Genomic DNA, 23,363 nt, shown 5'->3' on the forward strand with positions numbered 1-23,363 from the left:
TACAAAAAAAGGTACTACTACAGTAGCGTTCAAACAACAACACAATTCATATCAGCAGCCGATGCGACCGTGGCGCACTGTGAACTGAAAAAATCCGGTTTCCAAAAGCGGTTACTATTACGAGCTGTGTAGTAATTTGCAGCTTTGCTGTCTCGCCCAGCACCTGGCACCTGGCATATTTGCATGCTGAGATAGAATGCTTAGTATAGGCAAATTTAGCACGAGCTTTAAGATACATATGCAAATACTTACACATACATTCATATGTACATATGTGTGAAAAGGCTATGGATTTACAATTTGTTTTGATTGCCGCCTTTCGTATTTTCAATGGTATCTGTTTGCCTATTCATTGGGTGTGTTTGTCGTCGTCTTATTGCAGCACGCATATTTTGGTTTTGAACCAGTTCGATCCGGTTGTAATTTTCAAATCTCAAATAGTATTTTGTTATCGGCTATTGCTCCGCAACTATGTGTTTTTATTCTTATTTGCTTCGTTATAAGCTGGACATGGGGTTTTCTCGTTTTTATGACGCATAGAGGAGTATATTTGTTTTTTTTTTCTTTATTAATGTTTTATGCGATATCTATTTGTACACATAATATAGGGTCTTGCAAGTACGAGTTTCGTGTTTTTTTAATTAAAATTAAACGGTTTATTGACACACATATGTACATTAAATGTGTAGTAGAGCGCCTTCAATTCATGAATGATGCTTGAAACGATTCTTTGAGTAGTATTTTCGATTACATGTAGGCATAACTGTAGTTGTATGCCATTTTTTCACACCAAATGTTATCTAGCAAAGCCTCAATTGTTTCCAGTTTGTTGATGTAAACTCTCTCAATGAAACGGCTTGACAGCAAATAGTTCAAAGGCCTTAAATTCTGCAAAATATGGTGAAATTATTCTTGCCGGAAATTTCGTTTGCAATAGATTACTTGTATCGTTAGCTGTATAGGATGTTGCATCATCTTGTTGAAGTCACATATAATCAATATTTATTACATACCAGAAACTTTACGCCAGAAAACATCTTTGCTAGCATATCTCTGCTTAGCATATCCTACAGCATTTTCGAAGGAAAATTACCCAGTGACACCGCAGACTGCGACGGCGTCTTAGTAGTTTCCACTACTGTCGGTTCTACGTTACCGAAACGACCCGGATTTATATCCGGCCAAGGACTGTCACTCCAGAAGTATTCCCCGTATGTAAATATGGGGAATGTTTATGCTGCTACAACAACAACGACAACAACGGTGTCTTACACCATTTTTTGGGTGTTTGATCGAACTTCTGCTATTATTTGTGACGTGCGTCTTGACGCTGTTCCCCAAATGAAGGGCCTTACAGTTTTCAGCCGATTCCGAACGGCAGCTATTTTTATCGAAGCTTTTTCATGACAGAAATACACTCGGAGATTTGACATTGCCTGCCGAGGGGCGACCGCTGTTAGAAAAAACGTTTGCTATCATTTTGGTGTTTTATTCATACATGGAAATTCGAATCTACGCACTTCCGAATAGTAGTCGCGCACCAGCCCATTCGGCTACGGTAGCCGAAAATATCCAAAAGTTTACGAAATACCAAATTTTCACAAAACCACAATTTTCTTTGTGTATTTTAATTATGTTTTATATCATTCGCGATCGAAATCGAATTTATTTTAGCAAATTTCACATTTTCCACTTAAAATCTGTCGAAAAGAAAAAATACTCTAAAAACACGCGTACTTGAAAGACCCTGCACAGTTCTCATTCAAATCAGTACTACTGTACTCGTACTTGTACGAGGCACGTTTGCGTCTAAGTTTTTGTTTACAAACAAATCGTATATTTTAGTCAACAAATGTGAGGCGTAGGGAGTCACCGCCGACCCGGTAAAAAAGAACGTAAACCAAAAAATTTGGCGAAAATGACGTTGCCTGCCGGGCAACGCTCAAAACACGTATTCTGGTACGCGTACGTTTTTGTGTTTTTGTACTTTATTATTCTAAAATACCTTCAACTTGTACACGAGTTTCAGGTTGAGAAAAATATATATATGTATATGTATGTACGTATATAATATTTCAAATTTATTTCTTTTACATTCGTATTTAGGTAGCTATCTGTCCATGCATGTACGTATGTGTGTGTAGATGGTGCAGTACCAAAACAACATGAAATCACGTTCTATGTTGCGCCAAAGAAACTGGTACTCTTATATTTGTTTTGGTTTTAGGTATTCGTTGGTTTTTTCACTTTCTTTATTGTTAATGAGAATTTAGATCTCGCTCGATATTTTTACACGGTTTATGGGTTTTTTCTTTTTTTTTTCTTGTTGATTTGACAATTGGCGTCATATCTTCGTTTAGCTTATTTGTCGTTCATTTTCTGTATTTGACGTCACTACTTGTTGTGTTAGTTCCCATTGATCGTAAGACGCAAGCACCACAATGCCATTATCGCACCCCGTCTGGCTTGTACAAACATACATACATATATATGTACCTCGTGTGCTTCCGATAGCGGTGCGTCACCGTCGATTTACTGCAAACTTATTTCATTTTCATTTCACAATCTGTAGCCATGCACTTTCATTAGTTCAAATAGTTGGAACAATTAAACATTTATACACAATTTAATGAACAAATCGTAAATTTGCATTTACACTGTGGGGAATATTGAATTTTTTCTAATTCTCTCCTTTGCATTTTAATCGTATTGAAAGTGAAGAAGAGTATTAGGTTGTGTTCGAACAGATCGATTAGCTGAGGTAATTGAGCTCAAAATTGTGACATTAAGTTTGGTGTTCGCATGCATACAATTTAGCTCACACAAATAATACTTGGCTGAAAGTATTTGCTGAAAGTTTGCTGAAAGATTTTGTTTGTGAAAAATTCATCTTTTGTTTTGAAGAAAAACTTAACTTAAGAATGATTTTTAGTAGTTGATATACAGGGTTGCCCATATTCGACGGACCCATCTGGCAACCCTGTATCTTTTGACAGAGACGTCAGATCGCTTAATGACATACCGCGTTGGAAGCGTCAGTCCAAGCAGATTTTTACTATGGAACAGTACACGCCACGCGAGCGCTCCCAAATTGTTGAAATTTACATTCAACAAAAGAAGTCAATTGTGAAACCTCAACGTGCATATAAAAAGTTAAATAATGTGAAAAGTGCGCCTTCTAAGAACACCATTAAACGTTTGTACGAAAGGTTTTCGACTGGTGAAGCGACTAAGGCGATCGGATGAGAATATTGCTCTTGTACGGGCCAGTGTTGAGACGTCGCCAATTGACGCAAAGATAGTTTCCTGCGGACAAGCCTCGTCGATTAGAATGGGCCCAAAGAGTCGTCGAAATGGCTGAAGATCGGTCGAATATGGGCAATCCTGTAAATACACTGCGTTAAATAACTACAACACAGAAACTTATTGTTATAAAGTTTTCACAGTTTATTTGTTTCTTATTTAATTTTTATAATATTTTTATGAAAATGAATAAATGATGAATGAGCTATTTCTCCTAAAAACCAAGTTTCAAACTTTGCGACAAATTAAAAAAGAAAAAAACTGAATAAAATAAAAAATGAAATAAAATATAAATGATATGAAATAAGATAATTAAGTAAAATAAAAAAATAAATAACAGCACATAATAAAATAAAAAATTAATAAATTACAATGCATAATATAAAATTATAATAATACATAATAAAATAAAAAAATAAATTAAATGAAATAAAAATAACAACAATCAAACAAAACAAAGTAAAAACCAAAAAAAAGGGGAAATAAAGAACAAAAGAAAAAATGAAATAATATACAAAATAACAAAAATAAAGAAATATATTTAACAATACATAAGAAAAAATGAATAAAAATAAAATAAAAAATAAATAAAATAAAATAAAAAATAAATAAAGTAAAATAAAAAATAAATAAAGTAAAATAAATTTTTTTTTTATAAAGGTTCACATAACAATAAAATTATTATACAAACTAAAAGTAGTTCAGCGCTAGCATCGGAGGCTTTCGGCTGGAAAAAAAATTAAATAAAAAGAAATATATTAAAAAAATTAACAAAAGAAAAAAAATAAATATAAAAAATTAAAAAAAGATAAAATAAATAAATATAAAAAATTAGGAAAAGATAAAATAAATAAATATAAAAAAGATAAAATAAATAAATATTAAAAATTAAAAAAAGATCAAATGAATATAAAAAAATTAAAAATAATAAACAAAGTTAAAAAAAATATATTAAACAAAAAATATAAAAAAAACTACAAAAATTAATTAATAAAAAAAACCACTGAAAGAAAATATGAAAAAAATTTAAAAATAAAATTAAAAATAAAATTAAAATTAAAAAAAAAAATTTAAATAAAACTAAAATAAAAAAAAAAAAAATTATATTGTACAATTATTTAATATTAAAAAAAAAGAAATTGAATTAAAATAAAACAAAATTAAATTTAATTAAAATAAAAAAAAATTTTATTAAAAAATAAAAATAAAAAAAATTCAATATTGTAAATGAAATGCAATGAAACCAATGAAAAAAATTAATAATAATAAAGTGATGTGAAAAAAATGAAATTAAATAAAATCGAAAATTTAAACAATGTAAAACAAAGATGAAATGAAATCGAATCAAATCATAATAAAAGGCAAATATATAGATTCAAATAAAGTAAAACTGAATTAAGTTCCTCAAAATAAAATTAAATTAACAATAAAAAAGAAAAAATCTCGAAAAAATAAAGAAATAGAAATTTATGTAATAAACCAAAGTAAAAATTAAAAAGTTTGCGAAAGAAATTAGGAAATTACCAAATAGATTTCGAAGCTTGTTGTGCGTTTTGATACCGGAAAATGTGGTCAAAATCCAAATCAATAATATTCGTTGTTTGGATTCCGATTAATTTATTTAGTTCAAAAGCGATGCCTCTGAGTCGTCTTGCTGAAATAGATCGATTCGATCTTACTCGGAATTGAAGCAGCGAGAAGAAGAAATAATTGTATGCCTCGCCTTTCAAAACTGAACTGGAAAGCGGAACAGAGCTGAATAACTCGAAAGTAGAGTTATAATCCTACTTCGCAAGTGTTGAACAATGGAATGGGAATGAAAAAGAAAACAAAGTTTTAACTATGCACACGGAGGTAATAAATGGCTTCACGTGCATCCTCCGATATGCTACGATTTTAAAAGCTTCATTCTAATGTATACTTGAGAGTGCAAGTTCGTTTTTGGCCGACTGTAGCTCAAATAAGTAGACCCCTTCTGAATTCCACAAAACGAATGAATTTATAATTTAAACACGTACTCGTACATTTGTATGAGAATTTGTGTATGCAAATTGCACATGCAAAAAACGTGATTTTTGTTTACGGCATTTGCCTCTGGAAGAGGCATACTATACACATATATGTAATAATGTATGTATATAGTAGATTTTTTTGCTTATTACCTTTTGTTCTTTTATTTCATTGTGATTTTAAATGAAGGAAAGGGGTGCAGCTGCACATTAGCACACAATTAATACAACGTGATTTAAAAAATTTTGGAAATACTTTTAGAAGTACCTAAGCAAAGTGTTGAAATAGTTTTCCCCCCCTTTTATTATTCTTAGTAAATTTTATAAATCATTTCTTAGCAACTTAATTCTTAGAAAACCTGTTGTACATATTCTATTGCAGATATAGTGTTTGAATATGTAGGTATGCAGTCGTCATAGACATTTGTTTATTGAATTTCAATGGCGCGTTTTGTGGCTACCGCCAATTGCTGCCGTCTGATTGTTACCGTGTAACACTCGTCTCCAATGCTTACTTGTATTTACATGAGTACTCGAAAGCACTTGACAACAATAGCTGCCCTACTGGAAATCCGCAAGTTCGCAACTGGTGAGCTTCTAGGCAATTTGAAATATGTTTGAATTTTTTTCTATTTTAACCCTTTTAAGTAACTCTTAATCAATTTGAAACAAGTGAAAATTGTAATGAAAAAATGAATAATTCTATCGGAAAATTTACAATTTTTGGAAATGGTGTTATATGTCAAATATGATTGACTTGACTTGGGCAATGGAGTGCGTAATATTTCCATTACTAACATTTTTTATTTTGTTTACTAATTCAAAAACAAAATTGTATGAATAATTTTGCCCTACCTTGAGGAAAAGTGGACATTATGAACTTGAAAGGCTCTAAAATATTTGCCTTTTCTCTCATGTTCTCTGCAGAGAATTTCCCTGCTGTGCATGTACATATATATTGTATGTATGTATAAATTGTATTTACTGATTTTGTGAATTGATATTCAAGTTCAACGTCACCCAGTGTTATACAATTTCAAATATTCAGCTTTTATTTGCACTTCCCCAGACGCTGTACGTGTAATACATACATACATATGCGCTTATCCAGGTATTGTTTTGTATAGCTATCATTATCAGATAAGTACCATATAGAAAATACTTATAGAAATAAAAGCTCTTTTTCTGATTCTCACTTAGAAACTTGCCTACAATTTTTATTGAAAAATATTTTATGCGCAACGATCGGTTATTGAAAATTCAATAGCTAACTTTGCTTTGTGTTGTTGTTATGCTTCAGTACATTTCTGGAACTTTGTAAGTGAAAAAGCACAAGTACTCGATGAGTGGTATAATTTTCTCATATGACGCTCATATAAATTCCCCTACACTGAGGTGTACATACATAGGTATGTATGTGTGTATGTACTTGAATTTATTTGCATATTATTTTATCTCTCTAACAGATGTAGCTCGTTTTTCTAAATTGGAATTTTGTTCAGCGCCTGTGTTTCTTGTGTGTATATGTGTGTGCGTGTGTTCATTTACAAGTAACTGGTATTGCCGCTCACCACTCAACTAATTGCAATTGTTGCGGCCCATTTTTTTATTGAAACATTTACAGGCTATTTGGGTATTTTCCCTTTATTATTTGGCCACAATTTGATTTAGTACGAGTGTACAAGTAATCGTCCATTGCTGACATTGAATGCGGGGCAAGCACACGAGCCACTTGTTACTCAATACGAGTATGTGCTATGCATGTACATACATATGTGTACCATTAAGTGGTAGCGGTCCAATCACTTTGGTTTACTTCCCTGCAGAGAAATTCAGTGGCGATCTTGTTGTTTGAAAGCGTGACTAGTTGGCGTTGTTTTTTCCACTTTTTCAGAAGTGGCATTTGCCGCACGTTGGATAGTTTGAAATTCTGATCGGAGCTTCTGCTAAATTCCGATTTTGATCAGAAAGCAGAATTATCTTAGAAGTTATTTATGCTGGCATACGCCTAAAATTACATCTAATGTACTCCAATGTTGATGAAAAATCTTTACCTTACCCTACAGCTTCTTATATATTTTTCCTCTTAAACCATTTTAGAACGGCATACTTTCTTAATAACTAATAATAACGTTATATTGTATAATTGAGATAACTGTGCCTTGACACGACACTTAACTCCAGTAGTTACCAATTTATCTCAAACCTTCGAGAAATATATCGTTCTCAAGCTTTCTCAAAACGAGAATGCTTTTTTTATTATAACTAGTTTGATTGCGGCCGCTGTAGCCGAATTCGTTGATGCGTGACTACCATTCGGATGTGCACCGGTTCGAAACTTCGGGTATGAAATATTAAATGAAACAACGTTTTTTCTAATAACGTTTTTCCATTAGAAAGCTTATCATAAAAAACCATTTGACGTTCGGAGTCGGCTTTATGCGCATCTTCCATTTCAACAGTTTCAACGACCTCAAATTCTGTTTCCTTTAATACAGCTTTCACCTTAAGAAACACATACAAATCTCTGGGATGAAGTGCTTGGTTAGAAACTTCTTGAAATACAATGCATATTGCATTTTTCGACTGCTACATTTAACATCTTTTCGGCGCAACAAAAGAGTTATTGTATTGCGAACGATTCTATACTGATTTGTTTACATAAACGAGATCACCTCTAGAAATCTATTTCTAAATTTATTTCTAAACTAAAACTCAAGCATGGATGTTCGTTGTTGTTTACTGGGCTAGTCGAGGTTTTACCCAAGAGTGATAGATTACAATTGTATGAGTAGCTTTGCCTTTTACGTCATAGGGGATTTGGCAGAGAAAGAGAGTGGCGAATCAAATGAAAATAAGATGTGTGAAGTGGGGTTAGTTGTATACAATAAGTCCTCTAACCAGTCGTTGTTCAGGCGGCAACGAAGTAATATGGTTGATTTTATCGTACATGACCAACACAATCTCAGTTTTTGCCGAACTCTGTTGTAGACAAACCCCTTTCGTATCCTTTATTAGGTCCGCAAATCAGCTGATTCTTTCTAATTCGCTGAGCGTCCATTAACGGTTTTATGTTAGTCTTACCTGCAGGGTATGATGCGCCCATTTCCTCATATAATTGTCTGTATATTATTCATATGTACAGTCATATGTTAATATTCTTGCAAATGCTCTTATTACTAAGCTTTCTATAGTTTTCGTGCAAAGAGTGAACAATATTTAATATTTTATATGATCTGTTTGTGTTGGGATCAGATATACATACTATGTACGAAGTGGCGCAGAATTAATCATCCATTTTTTTTTTTTTTGTTTTTTTTTTTTTTAAATAAAAAATTATTAAAAATATATTTCGAGTTTTTGAAATCTTTATTTTAATTTTTGCGCTAATTCGGTAATTTCCGTCCAGCATAATTTTCTTCCTAAAAACTTGCATATTTCTTCTTTTTTTGTGACCCCATTGAGTGTCTTTATTCAGTCAACCAGTGAAATCTTTGAAAAAAAAGTAATAATAATAGTCATAAATTTAAATTTTGAATGTTTCTGAACAAGCATTTGAATTGGTAAATATTTGGTGGTCAAAATGAAAACTGAGCAATTCTGATTTTTTCATTTTAATATATTAGCAGGCAATACAACTTTGTTAGGCTACAATAAATCTTCGCAAGACATGTTAACAATCGAAACAAAAGCAATATTATAATATTCTATTATACAAATTTATGAAAAAATTATATATCTTATTTATTTACATAAAATGCAAATAAATTTATAATAGATTACTCAAGTTTAAGGTTTTTGCAAAACAATTTTTCATATTTATTAAAAAACGAAAACAATATCAAATATGCTTAATAACCTACTCATTTTGAAGGAACTGTTAAGTTCAAATTAGCAAAGTTTCTTATACTTTTGATATTTAAGAAAATATATCATTACCCCCTTATGCCAAAAGCTTGAAAGTGCAAATTTTGCAATTTTGAGTTGATGGGGGTGATTTGTCAACCTTTGGATATTCAATGTTGTACCAAAATCCAAAATACCCAAAAAATACCTTTTGTATATGAGAAACTGTGCCTTCTAATTTTACCAGAGCAAACAACTCGATTTTTCAACATTTTTATTTTTACACATTCATGTTTCTGGCATAAGAGGGACGATATGGGAAATCCTTGTTAGGAAAGAAAAATAATAATTAAAAAAAAAACGTTTAATTTTGGTGAACATTTAGCCTGCTTGGTGAATTTTTACCATATAAAATATTTTAAGCTAATACGGGCGTAGGCCAATAAGCCGCTAAAAGTATGAAACAGTAACACAATTCGGCGAAGAAACGTTTTGTTTTACAGATGGCCCCTTTTGGTTCCATTTACTTCATCCAATTCATCGATTCGAAAAGTTTTTAGTTTCTTCGAATAATGCATTTGCTCGGGTCCTCAACACATATGTCCGATGGCCTCTCTTTTCTACCCAAATTCTTACCGCCGGATCGTCTCGCACATTTGGAGGTAGAAAATAGTTACATGGGTATCTTCCTCCTCAAATGATGATGCGCACCATATGCGCCGGTGATCGTATGACCCTTTTCACAGTAATCAATGTAAATGACACTGTAGGTACCCCAAAATATTGTCACTTTCACTTTATTAGTATGCGGCGTCGGTTCGCTAGGAAAAGTCAAGTGTTTTGACTGCTCCTTAGTATCTGGTATCTTATGCAGAGACGGTATTTCATTAAAAGATTTCAAAGAACCCTTAGAAGTGTTAAAAGCATTGCATTTTGTTTGTTCATTCTGAGCGATTCCATAACACATCTTGCGGGCAACTTCTTCATTTCAAAACCAACTTCTGCAAGAGAAGGAAAAGAACCGAACAGGTGGCAAAAGGAAGAAGGTGGTTTGGGTTAGAGGATGACGGCCAACAGTGGCTAATTGCGTTTACATAAAATGTGAACCCAAGATGACTAAATCATTGTCTGACAAGAGCAGGGCAGCTAAGAGAAGGTGTTAAGATGATTCCACCTCTTCCTCTAGATAGCTTCTGCAGAAAGGACTTGAAGCAATCCCAAGTCTCACCGCATGGACACCTAACGGACAATGTCCGGTAAGGATACCTATCAAATTCGAGAGCTGCGGCTTTGTGAGCCGTAGAAGTTCCCTAGAGCGCTCATGATCTATCCGTGACCAGAAGGATTTCCAGGAGCAGACCACAGAATCTCAAGGGACTCCCAATCCTCTCCATAGCCCGCTGTCTAGCCAGCTCATCAGCCCAGCAGTTTACCTCCATTCCGCTGTAACCGGGAACCCAGATGAACCTAATATCGAAATATTCGGCTGCAGTCGATAGAGAAGTCAGGCATTCCCCGACTAATTTCAAACGCGCAAACAACGAGCCCAAGGCCCTAATTGCCGCTTGACTGCCAGAGTAGATATTTACGTTCTTTACAATAATTACAAAATTAAACAAACAATTCACAGCTTCCGTAATTGCGGCTACCTCCGCTGGGGAAATACTATAATGATCCGGAAGCTTAAATTTGAGCTTCATGGGCTATTCCTCGCAGAAAACTCCCCGACCAATTTTTCCGTCCAACCTCCAGCCACCCGTAAACATGTTTGCCATCCCCGGTCTACAAATGTTACACCCCGCCCTCTCCTCCCTTGCATAAATCACAAAATTAGGCTGCGTTTGTTTGAAGAATCTTTCGTGACAAATAAAATGTGAAATTTGAGGTAGCAACGCTATCTGTTCTAATTTTGAGGGACTTATTGAACCACACCCGTATTCTTTAGTGCCTCACTGGGACCGACTTAGTATCGCAATCCGCGAAATTTCTTTAGCTTTTTAATCATTTGCTTCTTCAATATGAATTTTTTTTACAATTTGTAGAAACATGACTCTATTCATATTTAATACGATAAATATTTAGTAGGTAATTACTAAGAATTTTACATTCTCTTTTTAATTACAATATCTCTCTCTCTCTCTCTTTCGCTTTCGCCTACCTTACTGCACTCTCTTTTCATGGAACAAATAAATCTTGCACTATTGATATTACATATATTTCATGGATTCTCTCTAAATGCAATACAAAATGTATACGAATATACGAAAATATTTACGAAAAACCTTGCAAGCAGTTTCTTTAAATTAGGCAGCAGCAAAGAACCGTGTAAAGCAACAAAAATTAAATAATTGCGCCGCGTGCGTCCGTTTGTTATGCGGTCAACACTTTTAAAGTGCATATAAAACGAGGCGCAGAAGCAAGCAACAACAAAATTGCGTTTAATTGCAAAACAAAAATCACATAACAGAAAAATCAAAACGAAACAAATTAACGCATTGCCAATTTTTTAAGCGAGGTGTTTGAACTTTTTAGTGAAAACGTGCGATCGACCGGCCTTTTCTGTTCTGTTGATATACAGCAAGCGGCGAATAGTAAAAGTAAAAGATCCACAAACAAGCAACAGCGGCTGAATAAAAAGTGCGTAAGATGAAATGATGAGACCGCAAGCAACTAAAATGAAAATATAAATAACATAAAATAAAAATAAAATGAAATAAGATTAAATAAAAAAAAAAATGAACCAAACTAAAAGTCAGGGGAAAAATAAAGAAAGTCGTTAATTGAAGAAAAAAAAACTTTTTCTGCATTTAAATCCTTTTTGGCATGACTTGCCGTTGTTGACAAATTTAATGCTAATAATTTTTTTGTGGCATAAATAATGGCTAAATTGCATCTATCAACAATTGGTAATAATTTGCCGCTCACAAATAAATGTCATGGATACAATTTTGTTTCCCAAAAAATGTAAGCAGTAATGCTTAATATTTAGTATTCAAACATTTCATACACCCATTATGCATAGAGCGGCGGTTAAAAGAATAACAGCGCGACGTATTGCTAAGTTTTTACTAAATATTTTAATGTAATATTTATTCCTTTTTATTAATTTTTTTATTTTTATTTTGTAAGATTATTATTTAATTAATTTTTTGTTTTCTATTAACTTTCTTTATAAAAAGTTATTTTTATTATATTTTTTATTTTTATTTTCTTTTATTTTCTGAAATTATTACTTAATTTCTTTTTTGTCTTTTATTAATTTTATTTATAAAAATATAGTTTAATACTACAACAAAAATGAATAACTCGTAATTTCAAACTTTGTACAAATATTTATTTATAATTTTTTTAATTTTAAAATATTTTTATTTCTTTTTTATTTAATTTATTTGTTTTTTGTTTATAAAAATACAGTTCATACTACAGAAAAAAAGCAAAGTAGATAACTCATATTTTAAACTTCATTCAAATATTTATTTCTTATTTTTTTTATTCTTTTTTACTTTTATTTTTTATTTAATTTTTTAAACATTGTTTTTTAATAAATTTTTTTTTTAATAAAAATATGGGTTTCACTTTATTTTATTTGTTTCATTAATTTAATTTTTATATTTTATTTAATTATATGTTTTTTATTTTTATTCAATTATATTTATTTTTATTTTTATTTAATTTTATTAATTAAGTGTATTATATTTTTATTTTTTTTTTATAAGTTCATATTTCAACGAAAATCAAACAACTCATAGTTTCAAACTTCAAACTTTATGATTAAATTTTTTTATTTTTTATTTTTTCTGTATTATTATTCCTATTGTTACTACTTTATTATGTTTTGTTTTTGTTTTGAATTTTTATTTATTTATTTATTTTTTTTATTAAAATTTAGTTCACACTACAACGAAAGTCAAATAACTCATAGTTTCAAACTTCGCACAAATATTTTCTTATTTTTTAAATTCTTTTTTACTTTTACATTTTTTATTTATTTTTTTAATTAATTTAATTACTTGATTTTTGTTTTGTAATTTTGTTTATTATTCAGTTTTTTAATTTTTTGCTTTATTATTATTTAATTATTGCTACTTTATTATTTTTTCATTAAATTTTTTGTTTTTGTTTTGAATTATTTTTTTTATGTTTTCGTTTCGTTTTTAATTTTTATTTTTTTTTAATAATTTATTTAATTGATTTCTATGTTTTATTAAAAACATTTTTAATATAGTTTTTTGTTTTATGTTTTTTATTCATTGTTTTACAGAAAGAGTTTTAAACTTCGATTTGTACAATATTTTTTATTAATTTTATTATTTTTACTTTTTAATTCAGTTTTATTTTTATGTTTTTTAAATCTCCTTTTTTAATTTAATTTTTTTTGTTTAATTAATTGCATTGTTTTTTCCTTTTTTATTGACTACTTTTTTATCTTTGTATTTGTTTTTTGTTTTATAAAATATGGCTCATCAAAAACTATATAACTAAGCCTCAAATTTTTTAGTGAGAATTTCAACCAACGTTTCCAATCAAAAATCAACGCGAATTTCGAGCCACTTTGAACTTCCACAATATTATACCAAAATTGAATGGAGTAGAAAACAGCATAGAAAGATATTTTTTGTTTTGGCAATATTCACTAATAACTTTGAAGTTTTAATGAAAATTTGGATCATTTTTTTTAATTTTATGCAAAGTTTGAAATTTTGTGTTATATGGTTTTTACTATGATATGAACTGTATTTAAAAACAAAATTACATAAAAAATAAATGAAGAGTGCAAACTTTACAATATGTCCTGCTGCCATTCATTTGACCGCCGATGTATGTACATAAAAAATAAATAAGAAAGAGATAAATTTCAACTATAGTATCAAAAATACCCCATTTTTCATTACTCGTGAAATTCCATTTCAACATCTATTTCGTTGTTTATTTTCATGTTATTTAGTTTAAGATCCGCAAGGAGTAAAGATTTTGCATGGACTTTTACTGAATTCTGATGCCAACACCATAGAAAGTCTAACTTCTCTTTCGATATCGTAAAATTTACTACTTAAATTCAGTATTGTAGGCTTGCATTTAACTTTCTTGTGCTACGTTGATGTCATCGTTATCGCTGCTGCTATTTTTGTTCATCTACAAATATCATAAAAACTTTATTTTGCATTGTTCTTCTGTTTCAAGTTGGGAATCCTTGTTCCAAATGTATTTGTCTTGCATATTTTTTTTAATATGATATTATTTCCTTTTTATTTATTTTTATTTCCTTTTTCCTCACAATCAATTTCTTCTTAATTTCTCGTTAATTGTTCTTTTTAGGAACTCTTTGTTTTGTTTTTCTGTAGTGATACCTAATTATGTATATATATATAATTATGTGTAAATAGTGCTAATAAGTAAAATAAAAATAAAAAAATTAAATTTGCTGTTATAATTAGTATTTGTACAATTGCTAAGTTCTTAAACTGGTTTTAAAAATACTCGTACATGATCATACATAGTATATATGTATGTAATTAAGGCAATATGTAATCAGGCGTTTTATTTAAAAAGTGTAGCGCTTAGATAAATACTTATTTCTATTAACAGCCTACGAAAAGTAAACTTGAAAAAACCTTTTCCGATTATACGAGTGAGTAGTTGCGTATGGCATAGAATAAGCTAGAACTAGCTGTAGATATACCTAATTTATCTAACTGATTAGGAAGGCAATTACAAAATTTCCATCTGTTTGTTCCTCTGTCGGTACGTGAGCAGTACTCACTGTTTCACTTCCACTCTCCAACCAATGAGTGATGAGTTCTTAGTGTACTCTGAGCTCGCTTAAAATTCGCTTAATGAAAATTCCGCTATTCTTCTCTTTTAAGATTCGCTGGCCCCGCATATTGATATACATATATATGTGCATCATTCGAGCTTTTCTGTCAAATATTCAATTTCTTCGTGGAATTTTTGTATTTACTCGCAGCGTTATTATCTTTGCATGATTCATTCATATGTAAACAAATAGGCATGGCTCGGATTTGATACTCGGGGCAATTGAGTAATCAAATTAATAATTTTTAGTAAACAAAACTGAAACGAATATTTCAGCGTTTTCAGAAAAATGCTGTTTTTTCTTCTTGTTGTGAGCACCAGTTGTCAAGTGCGTGTTATTCTGGCATTTTTATTTAAAAATGTTGCATTTTTATTTATTTTCAATTGCTTTGGCTATAAATACATTTCCTGTAGTGGTCAGAGGTGGGCCGACGGTAGCTTGGAGTTCAGGCAATATAGCTGCGGGGTGGCTAGTACCACTAGATTACAGACACGCGACTGGAAAGTAGGTTCTGATTCTATGCCAATAAACTTTTCCAATGCCACAATTCCACTGCCATTACATATGGAATACTTGACTTATTCCAGTGCGGCTTTCACCAGTAGACACCTAATAGTAGTTTCTAGTATTATTGATTGCGAGTTGAATACTTGGTAAACATTTTTCTTGAATTTGTAGTGTTTAGAATCGATTTGGTCGGCAGCGCTAGTGAAGTGTGCTTTTAGGCGTTTACTTAGTTAGTGTCGTGCTAACTGCTGGTGAGCTTGTATGTATTAAGTTGACCTACTTAGTAGAAAATATACACATACATACATATATAGGCATATGGACAAGTTACTGACACCAAGAAGTGTTGCCGAGCCATGCAAGACAGAGTAACACACAGTAACAAAAACTGTTTTTTATTATACAATCGTGTATCGATATGTGCAGGCTAATTTCAGGTTACAAATTTTATACTTTGCAACACAATATATTTACATATTTAAATTATTAATTTTTTATAAATTTTAAATCATATGTTGTATAATTTATTAAATTATTTAATACCTTATTATGTATGTATTTAAATTGCATGATTCATAGTTTAATTCCTACGTATTTTTAAAATTTAGCTATAAACGTTTATCGCTGTATTTTCTATCATTCACCATTTACTACTTACCACTTACCATTTGTGTATTGCATTGTTTTTACAATTTTACATTTTTTTCTTATATTCCCATCGCTGTCATGCCTGCATTACGCTTCCTTGCGTTTCGTTGCGTTACGTTATGATTACGTATTTACGTTGTTCCGTCATTGTGCTCGTTTACCCAACGTTATGCTCCTGTGTTTGTTGTCTGTAAATTTATTTGTTGTACTCTCGATTGCTCCTCCGATTCTTTAGCATGGGAGGGCAGACTCTTATCGTTTCGCCACGGTTATACCAACCGATGACGATAATCGTACAGCCGATGGTCACTTTAAGGTAAATATACATACATACATACATACATATATTGCACATACGTACATAAACACGTGTCATACTTATAATTACAATAAACGTCATACGTGGCATATGAACATACATGCATACATACATACATAATATAGATATTTTAAAATATTTATTATTAATTTTCAAATTCACGCTCAGTGTGACATTTTTTTTGTGTGTTTGTTGGTTATGGGCAAATTTTGAAAATCAATTAGATAACTCATGCTTGCATACGTGCATATATATGTAGATATTTATTTCGTGCACACTTACACACACACACACAAACCTACAACTTATTACTAATTTTTGGTTGCACAAGATGTAATCATCCAATTTGGTTTTAGAACAATTTTTTTACTAAATAAAAAATTGTATAATGGAAATCTTTATTTTGACCTTCACACGCTCCGTTACTTGTCTGTTTGTATATTGCAGCTGTCTAGTTCACAAGTGTCAAATATGATTGACGTGCGATGCCATGCACAAAAATTATAAATCTTCCGGTGGGGTGATTAATTTTGCGCCACCTTGTAAGTAAGTTTAAACCTTCCATACAGAAATATAAAAAAAAAAAAGTATCAGAATATAAATGAATTAATAAGTAGTAGTTGTTAGATAAAACATTCCCCATAAGAGTCTGAGAGATACTGCTTAAATGACAGTCCTTCGTTGGATATAAAACCGGGTCGTTTCTGTGTCATAGAATCGCCTGTCCGGTGGAATATTGAAATACGTAACCAGTATTTTGACTTTGCTGGCTGGCTTTAGTATTTAATTTGCACTTCGACCTCATGGTATTTTGTGCTCTCTACTCATTACAGTACTTCATCCATACCCAGTTCCCTTAATAAACTAGAGATAGAGCTGGATTGCGGTGAGCGCAGGTGCCTTTCTTCTGGCTGCCATTGGCCGCGACGTCTCAACCTTATCCGCATTATAGCGCCAAATTCAAGCAGAAGGTGTTTTGAAGTCTTCGGGGTTTGGTTGCAGAAATAACAAGAATACATGTATGATAAAAATTAGCTTACTTTATTATTTGGAAATAAATTTCGACATCAAATTTTATAGGAATCAACCGCTCGCTTCAGTTTTAAAAAGTCAAAGAGTCAGAGCAAGTACCTTATTGGCAGGCCTTAAGGTCGAAGTGCATAACTCGATTTCGTATCCTTATCATTGTCAGGTCTATCTAGTCCTCTACCTCTAGGTTTCTTTCCCTTCAATGTTGCACCAGCTTGCTGGAACCATTCAGTCACCTAGACAATTACAATTGACTTTCGGAAAGCAAAAAAATTCAAATCATTTGCTAGTCGCTTTCAGCATTGCCAGTAATACTGAAGACTCAATAACTTCAATTGATACAAAATCTTACAAAATGTTACGATCCTCAAAAACTCTCCCTTAAAGCTGTAATGAATGAACAGAGAGCGAGTTATTGACGACGGCATCGAATGGACAATTTTAGCTGTTTATTCTCACTTCGCATCTCCGTGTATGAAACAAATAAAAAACAAAATTATAGAAAAGTTGTTTTTTAAACGCGGTCACGACTCGGCAGGCAATGGCGAACCGCTGAATGTATTTTTGCCATGAAAAAGCTGGTCATAAAAAACCATTTGCCGTTCGGAGTTGGCTTAAAACTGTAGGTCCCTTCATTTGTGAAACAACATCAATACGCTCTCCACAAATAGGAGGAGGTACTCGGCCAAACCGCGAACAGAAGTGTACGCGCCAATTATTTATTTATTTGTTTATTTATGTTATTATACTGAACAGAAATGTCCAAAATATGCCTTTGTTTGAATAGTTTGTTAGGCAGACTTGCTATCGTTATGGGAATTCTTCAGCACGCCAATAGCATGAAGTGTTCTATCATTAAAAAATTAATTTTTTGTTAGTGTATTTCGGATAATAAAATTATGTTTCTAATTTGTTTATATTTACTAAAAATCAACATAATTTTTTTTATTTATTTTGTATAAAAGGAATAGTATACAGTGAAATTCCCCATTACGGACAGTCCTTATAACCGGACAAATTTTGGGCACACAGGTTTTTCATTCATTTTTTCATACAAATATCATCCTAATAAACGGACACTCTAATAACCGGACGCGGACAAAGTATTTCAAACCATTTTCATAAAAAAATGTCTCATAAACGGACAAAATTCAAAAATATCACAAGCAAGCTTTGTTGTTCATTATAAAAATGAAATAGGTGATTCCCCTTTTAACATGTAAGCACTCATTCAAGTCCTGTGTTTTAAATTAAGAGTAGTTTTCCATTCAGTTTGTTAAGTCAGTGCATGCGAATGGTTGCGTTCAAAGATTTTCTCCAAATGGATCAAAATGTTTTCACTGAGGACAACAATATAGAAGTTCAATTTGACCAACAAGATGATACTATGGACATAAGTGATTCAGAAAATGGATTTTCAGAAGAAATAAGTGAGCCTATAACATCACATGATGAGGCTTTGAAACTTGTTGCGGGCTTGAAACAATAAGCAAAAAATGACTATGTAGCTTTTCAGCACATTAATAATATCGAGAGTCTCTTTGAAAATGAACATTTTAAATTAAAGCAATCAAGCATTACCTAATTTTTTCAATCAAGCTAGTATTGAAATGTAAAGACTTGTACAATGTATTGTACTTAATCGCTATATGTACATATATGTATTTATATGTAATACTAAAGTATGCAAATATTCTTTACTTCCAAAAATTTCTTAAATAAACTATGTACAATACAATTTATATGTGTGGTATATATTTTGTGACTTCATCCCTTATAAGCGGACATCTCCCATAGCCGGACAAAAACACTGCGACGGTGAGTGTCCGGTTATAAGGAATTTCACTGTATATGTATATTTAAAAAATTATTTTTTGTTTGTAAACTTTATATATTATTGTTTCTTTCTGTTCTTTGTTTATACCTATAAAAAATCAACATTATTTTTTTGTTTTTATTTATTTATTTAAAAAATGTTTTATAGAATAAAAACAAATCTTAAAATGTTTTTATTACAAACTAGTATAATTAATTTTAGTTACTACATTTTTTTTGTGTATATTAAAATTTTGTTCCTTAAAACTTTCTGTTTATTCCTTTAAAGTGGTGATCTCTCTAAATCACTTCTATGAAATGCGCTCTCGTGTATTTGCTCAAAACACCAATTTTACAATTGGCTGTCATTATAACTCGAAAAATATTCAATCTAAATCCGTCTAAATTTATTTAGCATTCTTTATTTAGATTTATTAGGGTGTTGTGGTTTTTCCGAATAATTCGTAAAATCAGGTAAATTCCTCACAAACATTTCAAAAATGTGGCAAAAATTTAATTTCAGGATCCTGGTTCATCTTGTACCTAAAAGCTACTTTACGGATTGAAAAGTCATTTGATTTTCTTGATTTCGGAAGACTAAGATTCGAAAAACCCTAGTTAAATTTTTAGCTAATGGATACCTGACTCATTAAAATGTAATTGTTTTATTTATTAATTTTTTTTTAATTTTTTTTAACGTTTTTGTTGTTTTTTATTTAAATAGTTTTTTTTTTTTTGTATTTCACACGAACTCTAAAAAGCGTGAAATGTGTCAGAAAATAAAATTTCACACATTTCATAGTCGTAGTTGTCCTGAAAAAAAATCCCAAAAAAGCAATAAAAACTCGTCATACCCACAGTATTTACCCCTTAACCTGTTTTTTATTATTTTTTATACATGCATACATATGTTGATATGTACTCATAATTCTTTTAACACAATTGCTTTCCAACGCTCAGCAAATACGTTCATCTCATTTTCTGTTACGTAGTTGCCTTGACCATTCGTTTTTACCTTCTCTCATTAAAAACAAAACAAATTAATTCTATTTTGTTTTTGTGCTTTATTTATATATATTAATATTTCCCAACCAATTTTGCTTGTGACTTGGTTGACGTGTTTTCTTCTCCTCGAGTTTTATTTTGTCTCGTAAATTATTTTTATATAAAAAGAATTTTGGGCGAAAATTCACATTTCCTTTCTATTTGCTTGTCATTGACATTGCAAGAGCTTTCCCTTCGGCTATTTTTACCACATAGATTTAATGATTTGAGTAAAAACTAAAATAATTTGAGTATCCAAAATAATTTGAATATCCAAAAAGACTAGGCTTTAGACTTAATTAAAAGTAGTAGTCCTAAGTAATGCAAATACCGCTAAAATAACTTAAAATTGCATATTGAAAATATCGATCAGAATAAAAGCGGAAATAGAAAGTGGCAGAAAAAAAAACAAATTAAAATAGAAATAAGCAAATTTCGAAGTTTTAAACTTTAAATCTCATTAAATCTTGAATTTGAGCACAATATAGTATTTTGTTGAAAATTTGTGTATGAAACATTTTGTGTTTGTTAAAAATGTTTGTTTGTCATATTTGAATAACACCCCTCTCAGAGTTTTTTAGTTTGTTCGTTTCTCCCAAAAAAGCGTAGCCTTTTCATAGCCCTCTACTTATTCCGTGTTCGATTCTGAAATAAGTGTAACCCGACAAGAAAATTAATATCTCCTATTCTAAAAATGACACATTCAACAAAGACAAATAAGACAAATTTTCTCTTTTGAGAAGCTTTCGCAGGGGAATTGGTTGCCTGAAAATCAGCTAACTCTTAAAGCGTCAGAAATGCGTATGCTAAACAAAGAGTGAAAAATTAAACAATTTGGCAAAAAATTTTTGTAGAAACGAAAGAAAGCGAACGAAGAAAACACCATTTAACTTTTTTTTATTAACTCGGGAGTGATTACAATGGTTTTTCCATGGACTTTCAAGTGCAGATCCACACGAAGATATTTATTAATGAATTTTTAATACTTTTCAATAGATCAGAAATGGGTGGTCCAAATCTGCGGTATCCAAAATTTCAAATGGAGAAACACGACAATTTTTTATTTACATTCAATTGCTACAAAAAAATTTATATTGTTTTCGTACTGATTTGAAAAAAAAAATGGTATTTGGTTGTAAATTGAACGCTATTTCTTCCTTTTTTTAATCGGCCGTAGAAGGCATCAGCACAACTTCGAGTCCATTTGGTATTTGATTATTATACAATTGTATAAAATTCTGTATGCAGACAAATACCAGAGTAGACAAAATGTTTTAGACTATTTTGTAAAATAAGTTGAAAATACTAACTATTTGAATACCTAAGCCCTAATGAGCAATAATAAATGTGTAAAGAGTATCCGAATATATCGCAACTGCTCTTGTAATGAATTACTCAGATAGTCTTCATTTAGCATTTACTTATATACTCCTATACCACCGTAGTCAAAATAACGACGCTACACCTGCCAGTTCACACCCATTACTCAACTGTGTGCACTCTTGACTCTAATAATTTGTTTAATTTTACTGCAGTTGATTTTTGTTTGTTTTATATATTTTGCACTTAATTTAAAAATAGCTTCAATAGCGCTTTTATTGCAACTGCCGCGTCTGAGACATTTTATTTAGTCTTCCCATAAGTTTACAGCGTACCGGGTGCGCACAGCTGGCGTTTATGTGGGCGTCAAGCACTCGCTGCCGCTTGGTTGACTAACGGGCGGGCGAACTGGCTGGCTCGTTGACAACTAACTGACGTGTGTGTGTGCTAATTTTAAAGAGGGCACACTTCCGAGGTCAACAGCGTTAGCAGCCAAAAATGTTTGGTATCAAGAAAATGGCAAGAGCAAAACTCACAAAAACAGAGGCAGATGGCAAAGTAAAGAAAAGGAAATTAGCTTTCAACAAGACATTTTTTATGCAATTTTAGTCAATAATACGGACTGAATATATGTATGTATGTATTAGCTTCAAGCTTCCTTAAAAAAATATGTCCCCCATAATTTGAAGTGCTGTGCTTCTAGCAAGTGAAATTCGGTGGCACTCCTAAGCGCAATAACTAAGTTGCGCCTAAAAGATACAATGAGAAATATTATATTTATTTAAGTGCTAATGATTTCCCGTATGTAAATTTGCTTGCTGCGCATGTTTATAGGTTAGAAATGTGTGGAAGCATGCTTGCGGTGGACTTTTTTCTATTCACTTTATATTGTTATTATATTATATATTCTTTCACTTCTAACCACTTTATTTCATTTATCTGTTATTTATGTATTTAGTTAAACTTAACATTTTTTTATATTTTAAGTAACTAACTTAATTTTTAATTTCGTGCTCGTTTCGCTCAACAAATCGCTTGAGTAACTGCCTCACCACTACTACACTCATTTATCCATTTCATGTATTAACGGATTTTATTTGTTTTTGCACTACTTAAGATGTATGTATATGTGCGGTAAGTAAGGTAGATTAGGTACACAGATTTACTTTTTATATGCTGCAAGTATGTGTAGATATGGAAGTTGTTCCATAAGTACTTATTTGCGCCTCGCTAACAAAGGTTTGCTAATGGTTATTATTGAGAATTCATTAATTCACAAAAAAAAAAAATAAATAAAAATTAAAAAAATAATAAAAAAAAAAATTAAAAAAATAATAATAAAAAAAAATTAAAAAAATAATAATAAAAAAAAATTAAAAAAATTAAAAAAATGGAAAAAAGTAGGGGAGGGGGCCCAGTTGTGACGCGGGTTTTGAAAAAAATTAAAATTTTTTCCTCAGTTCCGCAAATTGAAAAATGAAGAAGTTTAACATTTAACTAATATATTAACCAAACGCAACTTTTCTCCAAAGAAAGTATGTTTATTTGAGTTACTCAAAAAATTTTGGAACAAATTTTTTCAAGATAACTTTTTTTAGGACAAAAAAAAAGTGGCCCAGTTGTGACGCACCTCAGGAAATTTACTGGAAATGAGAAAATATGAAAGGAATGTCACACCAATTGTTGTGATTTTATGATTTATTTATTT

General features: G+C 31.1%; 1 protein-coding gene across 7 annotated transcripts in view; it reads left to right on the forward strand.

The window, feature by feature from the left end:
* LOC128855097 (sodium/potassium-transporting ATPase subunit alpha) overlaps positions 1 to 23,363 on the forward strand; it is a 132,511-nt gene that overhangs the window by 77,579 nt on the left and 31,569 nt on the right. For 5 of the 7 annotated variants that reach the window (XM_054089721.1, XM_054089718.1, XM_054089719.1 and 2 more), the window contains one exon: positions 16,364 to 16,444. The exons of 1 other annotated variant lie outside the window; for it this stretch is intronic. In XM_054089721.1, the coding sequence (XP_053945696.1) occupies positions 16,364 to 16,444 (81 nt within the window). Of the gene's footprint in view, positions 1 to 11,451; positions 11,796 to 16,363; positions 16,445 to 23,363 lie in introns of all 7 variants that reach the window. One more of the 7 variants, XM_054089723.1, reaches the window with a different exon arrangement.

The sequence above is a fragment of the Anastrepha ludens genome, chromosome 2, assembly GCF_028408465.1.
Source record: "Anastrepha ludens isolate Willacy chromosome 2, idAnaLude1.1, whole genome shotgun sequence".
Taxonomy (NCBI): Eukaryota; Metazoa; Arthropoda; class Insecta; order Diptera; family Tephritidae; genus Anastrepha; species Anastrepha ludens.